The 20,468-nt window shown below is 56.9% G+C and overlaps 1 protein-coding gene across 4 annotated transcripts; it reads right to left on the reverse strand.

Annotated features, from left to right (window-relative positions):
• Positions 1-1,358: 1,358 nt before the first annotated feature.
• On the reverse strand, positions 1,359-17,075 carry SLC16A1 (solute carrier family 16 member 1). 4 transcript variants are annotated; one of them, XM_037410409.1, is made up of 6 exons: positions 15,612-15,617; positions 15,483-15,495; positions 7,819-8,076; positions 4,565-4,708; positions 3,256-4,119; positions 1,359-2,952 (listed from the first exon to the last, which is right to left on the reverse strand). In XM_037410409.1, exons 3-6 carry the CDS (start codon positions 8,033-8,035, stop codon positions 2,675-2,677), a joined length of 1,503 nt encoding a protein of 500 aa, XP_037266306.1. In that variant the 5' UTR covers positions 8,036-8,076; positions 15,483-15,495; positions 15,612-15,617; the 3' UTR covers positions 1,359-2,674. The 4 variants fall into 4 exon arrangements, with proteins under 4 accessions (XP_037266306.1, XP_037266305.1, XP_037266304.1 ...); XM_037410408.1 differs by lacking the exons at positions 15,483-15,495; positions 15,612-15,617 and adding an exon at positions 16,964-17,075; XM_037410407.1 differs by lacking the exons at positions 15,483-15,495; positions 15,612-15,617 and adding an exon at positions 9,684-9,936.
• Between the last annotated feature and the right edge of the window lie 3,393 nt (positions 17,076-20,468).

The following is a 20,468-nucleotide window of genomic DNA, read 5'->3' on the forward strand; positions in this document are numbered from 1 at the left end:
GCAGGATTCTCATCCTGAACCCACCCGCCTCCCTTCCTCCTTCACCTGCACTTCCACGACGGTGGATTCCAGCAGCAGTCCCACAGGAGGTGCTGGAGCCAAGGCAGGGCTGACGCCCAGCTCCAGACAGCACAGCGCAGAGGGGACAGCGCAGGGAGAGGCCACCCTTGGAAAACAGTCAAGGATTTACTAGCAAAGTGTTCCCAGCCAGCCAAGTCCAAGCAGCAGGAAATTATTTAAACATTTTTTTTTTCCTTAGAAAAAGGGCTGGCACCCGGCCTCAGCTGTGCAAGTCTCTCCCAGGCAGTGCTGGTTACGGTAACACCTGTGTCAACTGTGGGGACACCAGAATACGGGACAGGCAAGGACCCCCCCCACCCAGGGGCATTGTCAGTGCTTGATGGCCATCAGCCAGCTACACCCAAGCCCCCTCCTGCAGCCCCCTACACGGGTGACAGCCCCCGTAGGGACCACCCCAGACACGGAGGGGAGCAGGCAGGGCTGGCAGCTTGTCCGGAGAAACAGGGACAACAGGGGCAGCTCCTCAGGGTTGGTTTATTGTGATGTGAACCCATTACTGTAGCTACGGTAGACACTCCATTTATAAAAATACAGTTCCTTGGCTTTACAGTATCACAGCTCAGCACTGTATAACAAAATCCTTTTGTACAAAACACTCTGTTGGCTTTATAAAGTTATTCTACAGTATGAAAAAAAAAAACCAAAAAACAAACCCCCCTGGCCTGCTTTCTGTGAGATTTAGACTGTAAGAGCCCCAAGAAGCCCCACAGCCAAGGGAGTGCAAGGAGAGCAGCCACAGAGCAGGGTCTGGCCCTGCTGGGGGCTCCGGGGACCCCAGGGCAGCTCCATCAGTGAGACCCTGGTTCACCCCCTTGTTTGGTTTCAGCCATCAGTGCAGGGCCATGGCAGGGGGGGGCCGGACCCTGGGCTGCATACCACCTGGCCCCACTCGGCTGGGGGGAAGCAGCAGGACAGGGGAGTCTGCCCATCCCCCTCGCCAGCGGGGGACCTCAAGGCTTTCACCAGCATCCTGTAACAAAGGGAGATGTCTCCACAACCGGAGTGCATGGGGACACTTAGCCATGGCCACCCCAAACCCTACCCAAAGCCTCCTCTTGTGGCTGAGGTGGGAAAGGGGCATCTCACCCTTGCCGGGTGGGGACCAGCTTCCACAGCCAGCAGGACCCACTCAGTGGGAGCCTTGGGGTGCTGGTGCTGGAGCAGCGGGTGGAAACTGGGGTTCTGCCAAAGCCCCATGCACCTCTCCCCAAAACAGACCTTATAATATGTGTCACAGAGAAGTGTGGTCCTAGGAAAGAAGTTCCACATTTGGTGGGTAAATTGTAAAAAAAAAAAAGTTTATTTGAAAAAAAACTTAGCCTCTTACATGATTTCTGATCAACATTTACTAGAACTTGAGAGCCATTAACCTGCTCCACGTACGTTGAGATATTTTCCAGCGCTAAAAAATAAAAAATAAATACGTACAAATTCTTTCCTCCCCCTTACATGTCCTAGATTGAGTGGTTAGGCATTCACTGCCTTAAGATCTCAGTTGAACAGAAGCAAGTAATAGAGGTTTCTAAGAGATAAAAGAGCAAAAGCAGCAGGCCTGTCTCAGGGATGTACCACCTCACCCACCCCATCCAGCCCCTCCACTCTGCCCAGGGTCAGGCACTCGCAACACCCGCCTGGGTGGGATGGACCAGCGCAGGGATGCTCGGGTGGGGGGGAAACCCACCCCAGGGGGACAGGGCAGCACAGCCCCACAGCAGGACTGGGCCCAGCACCCCAACCCAGCACTGCTGGCCAAGCCCCCGGCATTCACACCCGTTTCACGTCACCCAGTGCTGGGCTGAGAAGAAGCACTGCCAGGGCAGAGTCAGGGGGCAAGGGGGGAGACCCCAGCCCTCCCTACGGAGGGCTCGGCTGCAGGGGCTGCTGCAGCCCCAGAGCAGACAAGGCTGCCTGACACAAACCGCAGCCATCCTTCTCCAACCTAAATATCCCATGAGAGCACAGCTACAAGAAGAGGGATTTTAAAGAACTACAGTAGCTAAAGTGTTTTGAAAACATACCTAAAGACCAACTACAGAGACAGAAGGCACCAGGCACAGGAACTGAAGCCCACCCTGCCCCGCGCCCGGACCCCCCTCTCCACAGAGGGCCTGCGGTAAGAAGCGTGTGAAGCAGTATTCATCCAGGGCTGGCCCTGAAACCCATCGTGCTTCAACAAATCCAGTATCCTGCTTTTTATGGCTTTTTAACAACGAAACTCCCCCAACCCCACACACATACACATCCCCCTGCCCCCCCACCCCGAGCAGAACACAGGGCTAAAGCATGGTTTAGAGTTAAGGCTTGTCCAAATTCAGCTAGATATGAAGGCTGTAAGGCACATATTAGTACATTCATGTTACTGTTAAAAAGCCAGACTATAAAAAGCTCCCCTGCCCCTGGTACATGCGGATACTGCATGTGTAGCCCTGTTACCTTTGTTGAACACAGATGGAAAGACAATTCAGAGCCCGGTTAAAAATGAACACCTGGTTTAAACACTTCTCACGGCTGCCCAGCGCCAGCGGAGCACTGCCCCGGCCACCGCGCCAGGGCAGCAGCACTTCCCCGACACTCCGGGATTGAGACCAGTCCCTCACATGTGGCTCTCCTCCTCTTTGACACCATCCTCCGCACTCTTCTGAGGCGAGGGGGCCACGTCATTGTTTGCCTCTTTCTGCTTCTCAGCCTCATCGACATTGGTCTCCTCTTCCTTCCCTTCATTCCGTGCCTTCTCCTCTGCCTTCTGCTCCTTTGCCACCAGACGGTAGTTGATGCCCATCCCGATGAAGAGGTAGATCCCAGAGACTATGAGGATGACCCCACAAGCCCAGTATGTGTACTTGTAGTCACCGTACATGTCATTGAGTTTCCCTGAGGGACAGAGAGGGGACAGCTTAGTCAAATACCCCCAGAACCGCTCCAGGTTGTAGAGACGTTCCCAAGACCAGCCCAAACCCATCACCCTCAGCTTCACACCTCTATTCCTCCAGCCCCTGCTCCCCACCCCCATTGCCAGGGCTCACCCCTCCACTTCCCCAGCCATCCCTCAGATGCCAGGGCAATCTCAGTGCCAGTGCTCCCCCCCTCCCAGTGCCGAGGGCTGCCCACAGCTCAGGGGGACCCACCCCCGCCCCACAAGGCCAAGCAGAGCCCCCCAGGCACAGCACACCCTACCTAGCAGGGGGGGTCCCAGAAGCACAGGGCAGCACTCCACGATGGTCACCAGGCCGACGGCGCTGGAGAATCGCTGTGCTCCCACCAGGTCCATCAGGGTCTCAAACAGGACTGAGCTCAGCCAGCCGAAGGCAAAGCCAAAGAAGCCAGCGTAGATGCAGAAGCCGGCATAGGTGGTGGACATGGGGGCCAAGAGGTGGCACACCCCGTTGTAGATCACAGAGATGGCAAAGAAATACTGGACTCTGGGTCTGATCCACTTGGTGTTTGCCACCAGTCCCATGGAAGGTCTGGCCACCATGTCTACAAAGGCCAGGATGGAGAGCAGGAAGGCTGCAGACTCATTAGCAATCTTCTTGCTCTTCGCGTAATTGCTGAGGAAGACCAAGGGAGTGAAGAGCCCGAAGAACATGATCACGTTGCCTGACAGGTAGAGCAGGAAGCCCCTGTGCGTGAACAGGGACAGGTCCAAGAACTTGTTGATTGTCTGGAAGAGTGTGCTCTTCTGTTTCTTGGTCCTCCCGCCAATGAGGTCTGCACTGGTGTCACTGTCATCCTTTTTCACCACCTTCCCAGCTTCCTGCAGCACCTCCTTAGTGGCCTCTTTCTTCAGCTGGTCTGGCTTGGGGCCTATGGGCCGCATCAGGGATCCGGCCACGCAGCAGTTCAGCAAGAGACCACCGAGGATGAGGAAGCTGCCACGCCACCCAAATATGCCAAAGAAGAGCTGGTTTACAGGTGCCAGGGTGGAGAGGAACACGGGGCTGCCCGCCATCGCCAGCCCGTTAGCCAGGGGACGCTTCTTGAAGAAGTACTTGCCGATCATGGTCAGGGCTGGGTTCAAGTTAAACGCGAGGCCAAGCCCTGAAGAAGAGGAGAAACGAGGGGCTCAGAGCTCAACCACCCCCCTGAGCCAGCAGCACCGGCAGAAGGGGCGGTGGGACAAGCAGGGTTCCAGTGTATTGCTTCCCCATCACCTGAGTGGTGCTGGGCACCACTGCTGGCCGGGCAGGAGGCACCGGGGCAGCAGTGAAACCGCACACAGGAGCTCGGGGGCCGGGAGACCATCAGGGCACAGCACCAACCCGGGTCAGAACAGACACTCTCTCCAGCCAGGACCAAGTACCGGTCCCACATACAGGCTCCCCATATTGTCACCTGGGCCACCCCATATGTAACAGGAATCAGGGTTTATGCAAATTCACCATAAATATTCCCTAATAATTACTGGGTTCGAGATGCTCCTCTTGCTGCCCCGGGAGAGGTCTTACCTCTGCTGCAGCCCCGGTGGGGCAGAGCCATCACTTACCCCCTACAACCCCGACACAGAAGTAGAGCTCCTCCACTGTGTTGCAGAAAGAAGCTGCGATCAGCCCACAGCCCGAGAGGCAGCCGCCGGCGATCATGATGGGCCGGCTGCCATATTTGTTCACGAGGATGCTGCTGATGGGACCTGGGGAGGGAAGGAGATACACCCAGATGAGTGATGCTCGCAGGAGAGACAAGACAGATGCCCGCAAGCTCGCTGGAGGTTTACTGCCCAGGCTGCTGAGCTTTCACATAGTGACACTTCACCCAGCCAGGGAACTGGGGGAAGGGGAAACGACAGGAGGTTTGGAGGCAGCGGGAATTAACAGAGTTAATCTGGTTGGAGCACAGAAAGCTGAGCCATCTCCGAACAAGCTGCCTTCTGGTGGCTACACCCGGAGCGGCTGGGCACCGGCGGCCCCCCAGCAACAGGGGTCCGGGATGGGGTGAAACCACCCGCCCTGCACAGCGCTGGGGTCTCAGCAGCCAAGCAAGTGCACAGCAACTGCCTGTCTCCAGCAAGAGGTTTCTGGCCTTGATCAGACAAAGCTGTGAAGAAACAGGTTCGAGGGGTGCAGGCAAAGCTTCTCAAGGGCTCACGGGAGGGGTAGTGCAAGCAGAAGGTGTGCTTCTGTTTTCACTGCTACCCCTAAGCCAGGAAGAGCCCAATTGCTCTGCACACCCGCCTTAAGTGCTTCATTATCAGGAGCTTTAATCCAAAGTAAACAGTGATTAGATACTGCAAAGCATGCTCTACAGATACTAAAATGTATTTAAATAAACTGAATGAACATCCATTGAATATTAACAGATCTAGTTTTGCCATTAACAGATAGCAAGGTTGTCAACATGTTATTCATGGGTCCTCAGATGCTACTTGACCTTTTTGCCCAGTTTAAACAAAGCCTGGAGAAGGTCACAGGAGCCGGGCTGCTGCAGAAGCTGCCCCCAGCCCCACGGCACCTTGCTCTCTGCAGCCGGTGGCCAGCTCTCCAGTGGCCTACGTGCCAGCTAGAGCAGCCCACGCCAGCAGCTCCGACCTGATGCCACCAGCAGATGGGAAGGGGCCACAGCCCCTGTCCCGGGAGAGGCAGCAGCAGCACCCGGGGGCTGCCACATCGTCCGCAGCCCTGCATGCTTCCCCAAAGAGCACGCAGCACTTTGCAAAACCTGTACCTTGAACTCAGCAAATGTGATGCCTCTGGCCAGAGTCTAAAGGCAGCTGTGGCCTTTCCTCCGGGAAGCTCAGCCCGGAGCAGCAGGCTCCAAGGGCAGCTACCAGGAAGCCACTCAGCTAGGCAGTGCCACATACCCTGATGGCAATTCCCCCCTCTTTTTTTTTTTTTTAATTACAACAAAAAATAAGAATTTACACCCACTCCAGTTTTCTACATTCACATGAAGCTTTTCTGACCAAAAGTTAGTTGATGTGTTTTGATTATTCCTGCTGTGAAAAAAGTGTGACTAACAGAACCAGAGTCCTCCTCGACCTGAATGGGGAGCTGAGATTGTTACATCCACATACTCCGATGGTGACTGCGTGGGGCTGCAGGATGTGCTGCTCCACCACCCCCAGCTCTGCCCAGGACAGGAACTACCCCAGCTCTGCAAGATACCATCAGCCCAGCACCCTTTGCCAGAGCATGAGCTACTTTTTCTGCCTCCAAGCAAGCGCACAGCTCCTGCAGGAAGGTTCCCTGGGGGATGGGAAGAACAGGATGCAGTACTATGACAGCTCCAGTGCAATTCAGCCCCTACAAAGGGCCTGGGGGTTCAGGCTGTAGGAGCCCTGGAACAAGCAAGTGGGGCAGTGCCATGTTCCCGCACTCCGACAGCCGGAGATGCACCTGGGCAGGTCTGGGGTCTCTTCAGCATCCCTGCCACTGGCTTACAGGCAACCAGTTCAAGACCACTGGCTTACAGGCAACCAGTTCAAGACTAGCAAGCTGCTGGGATTTAATGGCAACAGTTCAAGGGGAGCAGAAGGGACAGTGTCAGCATGGAGGGAGGGGGGCAAGCCCGGGACTGGAGGAGGGAGCTCTTACCATGGCCTCCAGGGTGCCCAGAAGAACCAGCTCTGTGCTATTAGGAGAGGAGGAATGGCCCAGATTGAGTCTCATTAAAGCAGTTACACAGTTTACAAGCTTGTTATAACATCGGAGCAGGGAAATGTGCTGGTCGCTTCGCTAGCTGAGCTAAGACAAAGCAGAGCCTGTTCCCCCAAAGGAAAAGCCTCGTGTTCAGCTGGGTGCTGACGTCAGCTCCTTTCGATGCACAAATGCAGCAAGGATGCGGGCAGTTTGCCAGCTGGGGATGGCAGTGGTACAAGCTCTGATCTGCCTCTGAAGTGGACACAACAGCAGGCTCCCAATAAGAGTGTCTTTCAGCCAAGCGACCCAGTACAAAGCTGTGTTTGCAAGTGGGTATGAGACACCGGGGTTTGGAGAGCGGCGAGGCGAGGGCCGGGAGTGCATTGCCCCGCAGGGAGCACTCTGCCTGCTCCTCACCTTAGAGACTGGCATAAAGCACACAGCTTGGCGATTAAAAAGACTCCAAGAAGCAGTTTCTGGAGGATGGGGGAGGGGAGCTGCTTCAGTTTAAGTAGTTTTGCTTTATTCTGTTCATGTCTCTGCTTCCAGCGTGCACTGCCACCCTCAAACAGCACAAACTGCCTACGGCGCTGCTCGGCACCGGCAAGGAAGAACAGGCAGTGCCAGGTTTCACTACACTCCAGAGCACAGCTGAGCCATTGGAGCTGACTAGAAACTGGGAACAGATCCCTAGGATACAACCACTGTTTGCTGGATTAAAAAAATCAATAATAATAAATAATAAAAAAAACCCCTGGTGTCTTTATCTAAAAGACCTTGTGAGCTGGGTATGCCCGGCAAAGCAGCTCCCCTGGCCTTTGAGCAGGAGTTGGAAGCAGATACAGCATCTGCAGCACACTGTAACAAGGACAAGGGCAGAATTACACAAGTCGTAATTCCCCGGAAAGATTTTACTTACAGCTTTGCAGAGGAGGACAGATTAACCCGGTTTTTGCATTCTGGGCATTAAATAGAACTCTTTGAGTAACATCCTTCATGCAAACTTGCTAAGGCAAGTTTTGCTCTCACATAAGGAAAGAATTCCAACTTTTAGCATCATTTTGGTTGTCGTCACTACAGCAAGGTGTGAATCAGACCCAGCAGGAGAGCTGCATCCTGTACTATGATGCACAAGCATGTGTACTGCTGCCTCCAGTCCACTTACCTCCTGCATACATAACAGCCAGCATGATGGAGGAGATCCACGAGACTTTGCTGCTGGATGCATTGAAGATGACCTCGATCTCTTTGAAGAACACTGTGATGGATTTGGGGAAGGCATAGGAAAACCCAATGGAGATGAAGGCTCCGATGACAACAGCCCATCCCCATCCTCCTTCAGGAGGGGTGTATCCCACAGGGCCTCCGATGGCCGGTGGCATCTTGAACCAAGTTGGCAATGACTCAGTTGGGGTTCAGAGATCTGCAAAGGACAAAGTATTGCCTCAGCCAAAAGCAGACAGCTGCAGCCCCGCTCCCTGGCCTGCAACAGCACGGCTTGAGTCCTGCCAGCAAGACTGGCGCGGCAGCGGTGCCCCAGACCACCTCCGGGAGAGCTGACCCAGGAGGTGAGTGCTTGGGGCTCATCAGCACACTGGCCCAGTAAGGCTGTCCCCAAAACACACACCCTGGTTGTGGCTGGCCTTGAAGAGCCCTGGCCATCAGGTATCCATAAGCAACAAATTTAAGACACGATACCCCACCCCAAGCTGAAAATGGCAGGTGATGTGAAGCAGGCAGGGCTACAGGCAGCACGGGGCTGGACCTGTGGAGGGGCGAGCAGGGTAGCGGCCGGTGTGGTCAGGGCTCGCCTGCCCTGCAGCTTCTCCAGGAGAGTGATAGCAGCACCGCCCCGGCACACTGCTCGGTCTCGGGAAGCCCCAGGCCACCCAGGGCAGGAGCAACACACCCAGGTTATTAAATCCAGATGCACCGAGGGAAATAAGTCCACACACATGAGGCAGGACGGCTCCATTTCTGCGAGGAAAGAGCAGGCAGGTGTCACAGCACACCCACCAGCCCAGCCAGCTCTGATGGTCACAGGCTGCTGCTAAATTTAGTGACTGGGGAAGGCTCCTGCTCGCTGCCAGCACTGCCCAGGAGGGGAGGTGGGTCTGCCCAGAGCAGCCCCAGGATCACCTGGCACCCAGGCATAAAAACAATTCACCTTAAAAGCTCAAAACCAGAAGGGATTAGAAAACAAAATGAAGAGGGAAATGCCACCCAGGCTTGCTGAAGTGTGGAATTGCCTTCGAGAGGCTGATTTGGAGCAATTCCGAGATGGGTCAGGCTGCTTATGCATTCCCTGTGCTGCAGCTGCTGCGCAGCTGGATCACACCCTGGAGCTGTGGTTACTCAAAGAAATAAGGCTACTTCAGGCAGCAGAGAGCAGCACAAGCCATCCCAGGGAGGAAATGCAGCCAGAGCAGCTGCTCACAAGCATGGTTTACAATATGCAAAGCAACAGGAATCGCTGCAGTCCCCAGTACTGCTGTGTGCCCCTGCAGATTTTAGAAGACACTTCCTGATGCCCCACAGCTCTCCCCATTCTTGCAGCCAGAGACACCCACCCTGGCCACACTGAGCACCACCAACCAAGCCGGGGGACACTGGGCTCCTTTGCCAGTGCCCACCCCTCACTGCACTTCTCTGCTCTGCTGCTCAGGCTTCCACTTGAAGAAAAAGCCGCCTTGGAGCAGGAAAGCATTCTCCAGAACTCCCCCAGGTCACACCAGGCGCAGCGAAATTTCAAAGCAGCATGCTGGCTGAGAGGTGCAACCTCCTATTTATAGCACGCTCCCGGCAATTACCATCTCATCCACGGCTGCTGACATGCCAGCCACCACCTGGCACTCCCCTCGTACCCTCAACATGCAGTACCATGAGTGCCTGCCTTGCTCTCGCTCGCTCCCCACCACTTCGGTGCACACCCGAGGCCGGGTTCCAAGGTGTCCCGGCTGAAGTGCAGCCAGTGGCCCCGAGCCATAGGGAGCCCCCGCTCCCACCTGGCACCGCAGGTGGCAAAGTTACCTGATACGGCACCAGGTTTGCCAGAGCCACCTGACACCCGGATGCGCTCAGGTGATGCCTTGGACCTGCACAGGGCGAGAGGAAGCAGAGCACAGGGGGCTGGTTACCGTAAGCCGCTAAGACTGGTTTAGCCCAACCCAGACACCGATTTTTTCGCTGGCAGGGTATTTTCCTGCATCCCGGCCAGTATGACACATGACCATCACGAGCAGATCCGAGCCACCCTGCCACTCCAACAAAGGAATCATTTACAAGACGCTGCCCCGGGCACGTCCACGGCTGAACTATGCTCAGGAGCCAGAGGAGCAGATTGCCCCCCCTGGACCCCAAGGACCACAGCTGCAGCAAGCAGCCCATCCGACACCACGCCGAGCCCCCGCCACTGGGGTCTGGCTGCAGGCAGGTCCCGGAGGCACAGCCCAGAGCCAGCATGCACCCACGGGCACCAGCCTGGCACCGGCAGGCAGGGAGGGAAGTGCCAGGCTCTGCAGAGGCTCACCACGTACATTCGGCCTCTCAGCATGCGGAACAGCCCACCCGCCCATCAGCTCCGTCTGCAAGGCTGCTATGAACGCTGGGTTTTGCTTACCATCACTTCCCCGCACCAGCTGCATGCTGGAGCTCTGGCCACCTCTTGCTTTGAGTCACACTGAGCTTTCACAGCATTCAATGAACTTTAAAGCATCATCCAATGATACCAATTTGTCTAAAACATTTCAAAAAGATGAGACTACCAGGTGTTGGCAGTAAAAGCTGCCAGGAGGGATACAACGTATTTGTTAGCACTAATTAAAACTACTGGCAATAAAAGCTATCCTAAGCAAAAGCTGGGGGGTGCTGATGAGGTGTTGGGAATTTTGTCCTTTTGCTCCCGAGACACGCGTTTAATTCTTCCACCCCTCTCAAGGAGCTCAACTGCACTGAAATTGCTGTGGCTTGATTCATCTATTTGTTCTTTCCTTGCAAGCAGCATTCCTCCTCCTGTGGGTGCTCAGGTGGCATCTCTCTCTACAAAATAGAAGACTTTTCGTGGGTTAGACATGACCTCTCTTGCATTGCTGAGGCACAGACAAAAACCTTGATCTGAACAAGGCTTGAGACCATGAAGCAAGATTCCCAAAGCCTGACGCCAGAGGGTTTACATGATGAGTTCTGCATGCCACAACATTTTTCCCTGACTCATTGAAAATCCTCATTAAGGAAGACCAGTTTTAGAAAACTCTTCCTTCAACCGCATTAAGGCTTCTTGCTTATTTCCTTCTTGTCCCAACACAGAAGTTTCAAAGGAGAGAGGGCAACAAAAAAAAAAAAGCACATGTAAGGCAGCCAGTTCAATTGGAAAGCTTCCCTCCTCTTTGCAAAAAGGAAAAAAAAAAGCCACCCAGAACATAGTTATGACATTTACAGCTCTGTTTTGGAAGAGCTGCAACGTGTAAGACGTGTTTGGAAATCAAATTCACAGCTGCCAGGCAGCTAGCTACAGTTTGCCCTATTAGGACATAAAATAACCATATTTGCAGTAATTAAGACTGATGAGACCAAGTAATGACTGCAAGTATCACATCTGCTCCCCGTAAACATCTTGTCTAATCCACAGGAATGGGTAGCCTACAGCAACCCTCCTCTGCACAGCAACAGCGAGACCAGGAACCGAGACTTCTTAGGCAGCAAGGACATTATCACCTCAAAACAGATCCCACACCAGACCAAAACCCACTCCATCTCCTGGGTTCTGCGCACAAGCTCTGTTATCCCTTCTCCAGCGGGGCCTGGAACAGGAAGATTTCAAGACTTTTAGTTACATAATGTAGCAAATTGCCATGCTTTTAAAGGCCCTGGACTGGCAGGACTCCAGCGCAGAAAGACAGAGGCTCACATTTATAAAGCGCTGCAAATGCCACAAAATATTTCTGGGGCAAAGCCTCTCTGGAAGTGTCCTCACACCGCTCCTGTTTGGGGTCAGAGGAAGAGCGATGCCCCCTGCCCACACATCATGTGCCTCCACCTCCCCTCACATGCCCTCCGGCTCACGGCTTCCCTGCTCCAGGCACACGGCATCTGTTGGGGGCAGGCTGCCTCTGCTCCCAGCTCCAGAGAGGGATGTGCAACGCCTGGAGGGGACCTCTGTGGCAGCAAGATTCCCAGAGACACCCCTGCTGTATGGTGGCTATTTGGGCTCCTCATGCCTTGTCAGCTGGACCCGGCCTTTGGCCAATGAATGCTGATACCAAAACGCCCAGGCCAGGCACCAAAGCTGCCCCCTGCCAGCAGCCCCAGCCCCTGCTCCCCAAGGGATCACCCACCACGAGCCCCCAGCAGAGGGGAGGGACGCAGGAGGGGGACGCTGCTCCCCAGGAGCCTGGCGAGTGCCTGTTCCCACCAGCCCTGTCCTGAAGTGTTACCTGAACAAGAGCCTGAAACACATCCATCCACCCAACCCCAGCCTCCCCAAAGGGGCTCACAGCAGCCAGACCTTTCAGTGCCCAGCACGCGGTGGGACAGCACGGGGCCATAAAGACCCTTGTGGGACATTTGTCCACGTGAGGAACCAGCAGACCCTGAGCATCCGTTCAGGTCCCCAAAACTATACCGAAGCCTCGTACTTACTGCTGGGGAAACAGAGGTGCTGGCAACGATGAGCCTGGTTACAGTGTATACAGTAACACTTCATAGCTTCAAATTTGCCCTTTTTCTGGCCAGAAGCTAGATGAAACTGATTGTTACAAGCTAATGAGACACCACTCTCACCAGTTTTAAGCAGGTTTACAGCATTAAGTGTGGAGCTGTAATTCCAGCGAGCACCCATAGCCAGGGTTTAACCTGGCAGCACACAGGCTACGTGACTCCCCAGTGCTCGCAGGGGAGCCGCACCAAGACAATACTCAATTGAGGTCCTGCTCCGCCGCCACGCGTGCTCGCAGGGTGAGGCGAGGTCAGCAGCACGGGCAGGGTTTGCCCAAGGCCCGCAGCCCACACGGGCGAGCTCAAGGGTTTTGCCAGCAGCAGCTCAGCACCTCTGCCCACCCGGGCCAGCCGGCACAGCCACAGGCGCATCCCGCGCTGCCAGCCGGGTGAGCTACCCCGGGCACGCAGACAGGCCGACGCCACAGGGCACGGTGGCAGCGCGGGCAGAGGCGGCACCAGCAGCTGCCCTGCTCCAGCTCCCAGCTGCGCCGGCACCAGCCCTGGCCTGCAGAGGCACGGAGCAGCCCACTCACCCCGCCAGCAGCCGGCGCTCCCCGGGGCTCCCCCTGACACCCACCACTGGTCTCTCCAGCAGGCAGAGCCCCTCCAACCACCCAGGGACAGGCCCAGTGTGGCAGCTGCCGTGCATGGGCTGCAAGCTGCCTTGCAAAGTGGGACATTGGGGTGGTTTGTCAGGAGCTTCGCGGGGGGAGCAACCGACCCAACAGGAGGACGGGCAGCTGTTTCTGCCTAACAGACAACAGGCATGCTCCCATCCTGGGCTGCTGTGCCTGCTTGTTAGCACCAGTGATGCTCAGCGTGGCTGAGCAAGGACCAAGCATCTTACTGGTACAAGAAAGTGTGAAGTCGAGCTTAAGCAAGCTATCAGCAAGACCAAAGCACAAAGCCTGGCTTATCTCTATGCCAGAGCCTGGCCGTGGCTCCCCCAGAGCCCTCTGACCCAAAACCCTGCAGGCAAACTCAGAGAGGTTTGCAGGCGGGTCACAGGAACGTTAGGTGAAGCAGCTCTTACAGGCATCCTCACATCCGCTTCAGCCCCAGGCGCAGCACCCGGAGCCCCCTCTCCAACCAGCCCCACAAGGGTATGGCTCATCCCCGGGCAAGGGCTGGCCCCTGCCCACCCTCCACTCTCAGCCCATCTCGCTGCAGACCCAGCTCTGCCAGCACTTTGCCCCAGGGAGCTGCCGGGCGGCTTGTCTGTGCTGGGGAGTTTCACAGGCAGGATTGAAGGGACTCACCCAAAAAGCACACATTTAAAAAGCGCAAGCCTGACAGTATAAGGGCACCATCCCTGCAGCTCAGAGGTACTGGGGATGGAGCAAGGGTGCTGCTGGTGATACAGCCTCAGATGCCGCTCATGCTCCCAGTCCCTAGGAAAAAGGCTTCCCACACAACCAGCTGTCAGCCCCTCCGCAGCCAGCTGAGCCTCCCCGTCTCAGGAAGGCTCGGAGCCCCTGTGCAGGCTTTCACAGTCCCCCCCCAAGTACAAGCCATGCTCTGCCAGGGAGCAGAGCCAACCCTCCCTGTACCAGCGGTACTCAGGAACGCTCCCAGGACAGCCAGTACCCGCCAGGAAATCCTCAGAATGAGAAAAATGTGGTACCAAATAGCATTGGCATTCTTTCTTTAGATGCCTGAACCACCAGCCATGGACATGGCCGCTCTAGGTTTCATGGCAGAGCAGGGTAGCAGTTGGCTACAAAATGCCAGAAAGCCACAGCCATCGGAGTCAAAACATGACTGCCGCTCTCTTCCTGGGAGCAAGAGTCCGAGCTGCCTTTGCTCCCAGCCACCGCCATATTATCACTTCGTTAAAGCCCTCAAACCAGGGCCGAGGCAGTGCAGGGCTGGCGATGGCAGACTCTCACCAGCAACCCAGCAGCATGTGGGTGACTGCAGTTTTGGGAATTAACTACAGCTCCATGTGAATTTTCTTTGGCTACAGTAGAACTACACTGCGGCAGCTTTAAAGGCACATTTGAAAGCGACTTGCACAGACATCACCAGTGAGAGGCTCCCAGTTTCTTCAAGTCACTGTTAGAGGCCGATTCCACAGAAGGAAATAGGAAAAGCCATAGAAGTGCAACAATGAGATTAGCACTACAGTGCTTAATGAGATACAACTTGCCTCCTTTGGCCTACGTGCGGCTTTTCAACTCCTTATAAAGGAAATATAAAATAATAGCATGCAAGTCACCGGGTATTTTCCACCTTAGCTGCCAGATAAGTCAGACCAATCTGTGTGAGATAGGCACCAGGAGAAAGCACTCACAACCATTCACACCTTGTTCAGGAACCACCTCCTGGAAGGGGACGATGCTTTCCACCTTCCCGAGGGGCCAGGATGGGCACAGGCCCACCCCGTGACTTTGGGGCAGGGAAGTTAGCGGTACACTAGCAAAACACTTGTTCGTAATTAAGAGATCCATCACTCCAGCGATTGATGTAAGATGGATAAAGCCCCTCCTCACAAAGCCACCCAACAGGAGCAGGGTGTTTCTCTATGCCTGGAGCCTGCCCCCCAACCCCAGCACACACCAGCTATTCCCTGTACTGGCCCATTTCTCAGCCCTGCTCCTTTCCTTCTAGACACAGCCGAGAAAACCTCAGAGCAAAGACACCCAGGAGAATCAGCCAGCACTAAATTACCTCACTTAGCATGAAAATAGGATGCTTATGCACCACAAAGGCTTAGGGCTCCCAGAAAAGCACAAAACCAGTATCATTAGATTTCAGGTTTCTTGTGATGCAACTAAAACAAAAAACCACCATCTTTTTTCCTCAGAAGAAACTTAAAGCCTGAGAACATCAACAACCCTTGCACAAAGCATCGGACCTGGGAGCCCAGCAGAAGGGGCCGTGCAGCACTCGGGCAGTTTGCTGTCACAAGGAAGGACACACATCCCACCTCTCCTGCTGCGGATACAAGCTGCCCACACCAGTTTCCTTCTGATCCTCCTGTTGATGCCCATCCCCCTTCCTCAGGTCAACTTCCAAACCCACAGGCATTGCTCACCCTTCCACGATGCACACGCATGCCCCTTGCCTGTGGGACCCCAGCCTAAGCCAGGACACCCACCCTGGCTGAAGCACCCCAGCAGCATGTCTGCTGGGGCTCACTCCCTTCCACTCACCCAGCTGCTCCCTGGCCCCACTGAGCATCGCATCCTGGGGCTACCAAACACCTGCTGGAGGCCACCAGGCTTCAAATATAGTGGTCACCAAGGCCTGGCGAGCTCCGGCTGCACCTAGCTACTGGAGCAGGGAAGCAACTGCAGGAGACATTGGCTGCAGGAGCTTTTCAACAGCCCCACGCTACTGAGAGCGGGGGGCACGCCAGCTACTAGCAAGCTCCAGCGGCCCCAGCTTCCCACTGCCCATCACAGTGGGACCATGGCGGCAGGGCGACAGCCTGCCCCTGCACCCAAGGGTGGGTAGGTGGGCATATGCCCCAGCACACGCACACTGCTGGCGGGGACCGCAGTGCCCGCAGCTTCCCCCTGAGCAATGCAAAAACATGCATTAAAAGGCACTTCTCCAGGGGCCGGAGCACAGTCCTGCAGGCTCCCCCCATGCAGCCCCCTCCCCGCCAGCTCCTACCCCAGCGGGACAGCAGCAACCGGCCCACCCAAGCGGCTTCGAGCGGCCGAGGTCCAGCGCCTGCCATGAAGAAACAGCCAAGTGCCCGTGCACGCGTCCTGTGGAACCGGCACCTCGATGCTCCCCCCCGGCGTGGGCAGGGGGCTCCACGCCGACACTGCGGGCCGAGGAAGGGGCCAGCCTCCTGCCCCTCCGGTACAGCAGACCCACCCGCACTCCCAAAGCGCATCTCCCACGCGTTGGGACCGCAGCGAAGCAGCCCCCCCGGAGCCCCCACTCCATTATCGGGTGCTAGCCGCTCCGTTAGTCACACACACACACCCCGCTATCGGGACCTACAGGGAGGGCGCGGGGGGACCCCCCGCCGCAGCCCCCAGGAACGGCCCTGCCGTGCCAGCGGCGGAGAGCGGTCAGGGCCAGCCGGGCCCCGTCCCAGCGGGTCCCCACCAGCCCCGCCGGGGACAGGACTCGCCATGGCGGAGGGACGCGCAGGCCCGCGGGGCAGCCCCCCCGGCCCTGAAGCCCAGAAGCCGCCCGGGACCCCCTGAGGCCACCAGCCACCGCCTCCGGGGCGGGGAGGTCACCGCGACAAGGGCGCGGGGCGGGACCCGGCCCCGGGGCGCTGCTACCCGTGGCGGGGGGGTGGGGGAGACACGACACGGGACTCGTCACGCAGCGGGGCCGCTCGCCCACGCGGCCGTGCCGGCGGCGGAACAAACCCCGGCGCCGCGCGCACCCCCGGCGTGGGGCACAGGGGGGCCCGGAGCGGCGGCCACGCGCGACCGGCGTGGGGCCGCGACCCGCCGCAGCCCCACGTGCCAGAGCCCCCGCGCCGGGAGCGCGCGGAACCACCAGGGCGATGGTGTATGTGGGGGGAGGGGGGGGGGACACCCACGGCCCGGCCCCACGGCCCCCCCCCCGCACCCGCCACATCCCGTCCCGCCACGTGGAGCCGCCGCGGCGCCGGGCCCTACCTGCGCGTGCCGCCGCCGGCCGAGTGCCGCCGCCCCCGCCCCCGCCGCTATAAGGGCGGAGGGGCCGCGCCGCCGGGGGGGGCGGGGACCGGGGCCGGGCCGCTGCCGAGCCGCTGCCGAGCGCCGCCCCCGCCGCGCCACGTGCGCGCTGCCCCGCGCCGCCGCAGCCCCCGGCCCCCGGCATCGCCCGGCCCCGCCGTGCGCCCCGGCACGTACCGCCCCGCCGGCGGGAAGCGGGAGCGCGCCCCGCCCGCGCGTGCCCGGGCGGCGGTGAGGGAGCGGGCGGCCGGGGCCGCCGGCGGGGGCCGGGCTGGCGCAGCCGGGGTTCCGCGGGCCGCAGCAGCAGCGCGGGGACCTCACCGAGCCTGTCCCGCAAGCGCGGCTGGCCCACGCGTGGGGCCGGGCAGGAGCAGCCGGGCGACCCCCCACTCTACCCTGCCCTCGCTCGGCCCGGGACCCGCTGCCCACGCTGCCGGGCCCGGCCGCATCCCGGCCCGTGCCCTGCCCTTGCTCGCTCCGGTGTCCCCATTAAACCCCACCGGCTCTCCGTGGCCTGACCGTGCGCGTTAGTGTCGGCTGCAGCCCTCCTGGCCCTGGCTCGCCCCAGCTGGCCCCTGCTTTCCCACGATGGCCGTGACGCGCTCTGCCGGTGGGGGATGCTTCTGGTGTGTCTGCCGCTACCTCAGCCGCAGCCAGCCCCACGCCGCCCTGCTGCAGGTGGCTGCTGCTCCCTGCGCCCAGCAGCCGGGTGCCCAGAGCTGGGGGCTGCTGACATTCCCCCCACGGTTGGGTTTTGTGGGAGAAAATGGTCCCGGACTTGGTGTGCGCAATGCCGTGGGGTGCAGGACAGGCCCCTGCTGGATGCGTGTCCCCATCCCAAGCAGAGCTTCTCACCCTCCAGATGCAGAACTGCCTGTGGCAGCCATGCAGCCAGCGCTTTTCCTTCCCCACGTGTACCAAGCACCGCACAAAAGCACTGTTACCTGCCCATCTTTTCCTTGAGCTGCTCTCTCCCGCAGCCTAATGATGCTAATTGTCTTCTGGGTCGCATGTCTAATGTGCTAATTTGTTTTAGAGCCGAAAGGAGCGTGATGTAGTTCGACTCAGAGCCAAGAGAGGGAAAGAAGGGAAAAAAATGGTGACACTCTACAGACGGAGATGGCAGCAGCTGCAGGGGAGGTGTGAGGGCTTTCATATCAAAGGAAACCACCGCTCGGCGCGTCGCAGCGGGCGCGTGCACGGGTGTGCTCTGTGCATGTCAAGGCACTTAATGGACCAGGTGCACTCAATAAAAGGCCAGGGACTACAACAAACTCCTTCACCCACTTCTGAGGCAAGGCTCTGTAAACCCAAGAGTGAGTGCGTGGGAGGTTTTCTTGATACCTCTGCTCCTGCATGACCTAACAGGGAGAGGTCTGCACTCTATTTTGCTTAGACAACAACATGAATAATAATTAAAAGGGGCAATTTTGGATCGAGCTTAGCTTTTGCCATTCTTTGACAGCCTATCTGAGGTGAAGCTCTCTGCAGTGCCGGGGCCAAGCGCTGCCAGCCGTGGGTGGGAGGTGCTGCGAGGGGATCCCAGCCGGCACACGGCCTTCCAGTTTCCTTTGAGGAGACCCCACACCGCTGGGGCAAATGAAGCCGTATGACGGCTGGAGAGCGTGTCCTTTCCCTGGCGCTCCTCTACGATGCCCCAAGCATGGCTATGCTCTAGAGAAATGTAGAAAAGGAGAGGCCAGGGATGGCAGAGCTCAGGTGAGCAGGGAGCTGCCAAAGCAGTGATGGGCTGGAAGGGCAGGCAAGAAGCCATAGGACAGCACTGCTGCTGCTGCTGTTTCTCCATCTTGTGTAAAGGAGTCCTTCCTGTTCTTGCCACTGCATTTTTGTCTCCTTTAAAAGACGGATTTAATATTAATCCCATTAGGAATTTTTTTCTTGTGAAGAAAACAGGATATTGTTTCAGGATATTGGGCAACAAAGCTGTCCTTGAAAAGCAACTCTAAGCAGCCTTGCAGTCTTGCTACTGGCTGCATTTGTTGTGGGCACTAATTGAGTTCAAAGTCGGGCACAGCTGAACCATTTTACTTCCAGCGAGAGAGGCCACAGCACAGCAATTCAAGTTCAGGATTTCTGTGTCCTGTTGTAAACGCTAAGTACCTGTAGTAATCTTAAAATGTAATCACTAGCTCTGTTTTTTCTTGGAATTAATGTCTCTAGCAGGTCTAAAAGTCTAGCCCTCTCATCTGTCATGAATACGCATGTCCTGCTTAGTAAGAGAGGTAACATGAGTCCAAATCCAGGAATTATTGGAAATCTCTTGGGAAAGTCTGTTCTTTTGAGATATCCATCCTCATTTCCTGACTAGGCTTGGGGAAAAGGTTTTCTCAACTTTTGGATTCACACTTCACTTCAACTGAGCTAGCTTCCAGGCTTTGAGTTTACCCATCATAGCAACCCGGTGACAATGGATGGGGAAGAGAAGGCGAGGAGTTCTGCCCTCAGGGAATGTGCGGGCTCTGCCTGGGTCAGCATGACATTGTTTGGAGGTGTGTTGGTGTAACAGCCTCTGTCATTGTTTAGAAAATAATCTCTTAGGAGGAAAGTGCTGATAAGATGTTCAAAATGGCAATTAATATGCCACAGAGAACTTTTTTGCAGTTGTGGTCGACTTCACACTCATTTAGGTCAATACTTCTCACCCGTTTGGGCTCCTTTCGCTGCTCTGTCCTCCGCCTGCCGTAAGACTCACACATGTATCCCCCTGGGGATACAGGCCACCCCTCAGCAAGGTCGTGCCTCTGGAAAGTGGTCCCAAGTGCGCTGGGTCCAGACACCAGTGGCTGCATCAGAGACCTGTATCTGCTGGCACGCCAGCGTAAAGAGGAGCTGAAGTTTTTCTTACACTCGCTTAGCATGCTAGTTGCACCCAATACATGTTACCTGATGGTAGCGAAGCACATTCCCTATCAAAATCAGTTGCAGGACACAGTGTGACCAGTGAGTGGTGAGACAAATACAGTGGGTTGGGGCATGAGATGATGCGAGACCAGCAGAAAGAAGATAATCTCAGGTAGTCTCTCCCAGAAGCTGTGCCAAAGGGTGACTGCCACCTCCATGCGAGCCCTGGGGGTGGTGGGAGCTAAGGAGGGGGTGGCGGTACTCAGAGGCACATGGGAGCAAGTAGGCTTGCACCACTAGGAAAGACAAGGCTGCTCCATGCCACATGCCTGGCTCCCCCGTGCATCCCGGCAAGCTGTCACACCTGATCTTCGCTGCCAGGAGGGAGATGCTCTCCTTGGTGAGCTTGCCTAGAAATGGGGGATCCTTGCCCACACGGAGACCAGATAGCAAATGTTAAGAGACATCACACACTGTAGTCTTCCCCCGATGCTTGCGTTGTGCCTCATCTTCTGGTGTGAGTGCTCTCTGGCTCCTTTCTGTGGGCCCCTCATGCTGCAGAGTACGCCAGCCTGTCACCTTTAGCCAAGGAGCTTATCTGACA

The sequence above is a fragment of the Falco rusticolus genome, chromosome 17, assembly GCF_015220075.1.
Source record: "Falco rusticolus isolate bFalRus1 chromosome 17, bFalRus1.pri, whole genome shotgun sequence".
In the NCBI taxonomy this organism is placed as follows: Eukaryota; Metazoa; Chordata; class Aves; order Falconiformes; family Falconidae; genus Falco; species Falco rusticolus.

What these genes read in the sequence shown, in the direction of transcription:
- SLC16A1 (XM_037410408.1), bottom strand. Translation starts at nt 8,035, where the DNA reads ATGCCACCGGCCATCGGAGGCCCTGTGGGATACACCCCTCCTGAAGGA. An exon ending in GGCTGTTATGTATGCAGGAG is followed by an intron (nt 4,709 to 7,818) that starts GTAAGTGGACTG and finishes TTCCCTCCCCAG; the next exon opens with GTCCCATCAGCAGCATCCTC. An exon ending in CTGTGTCGGGGTTGTAGGGG is followed by an intron (nt 4,120 to 4,564) that starts GTAAGTGATGGC and finishes CCTCTTCTTCAG; the next exon opens with GGCTTGGCCTCGCGTTTAAC.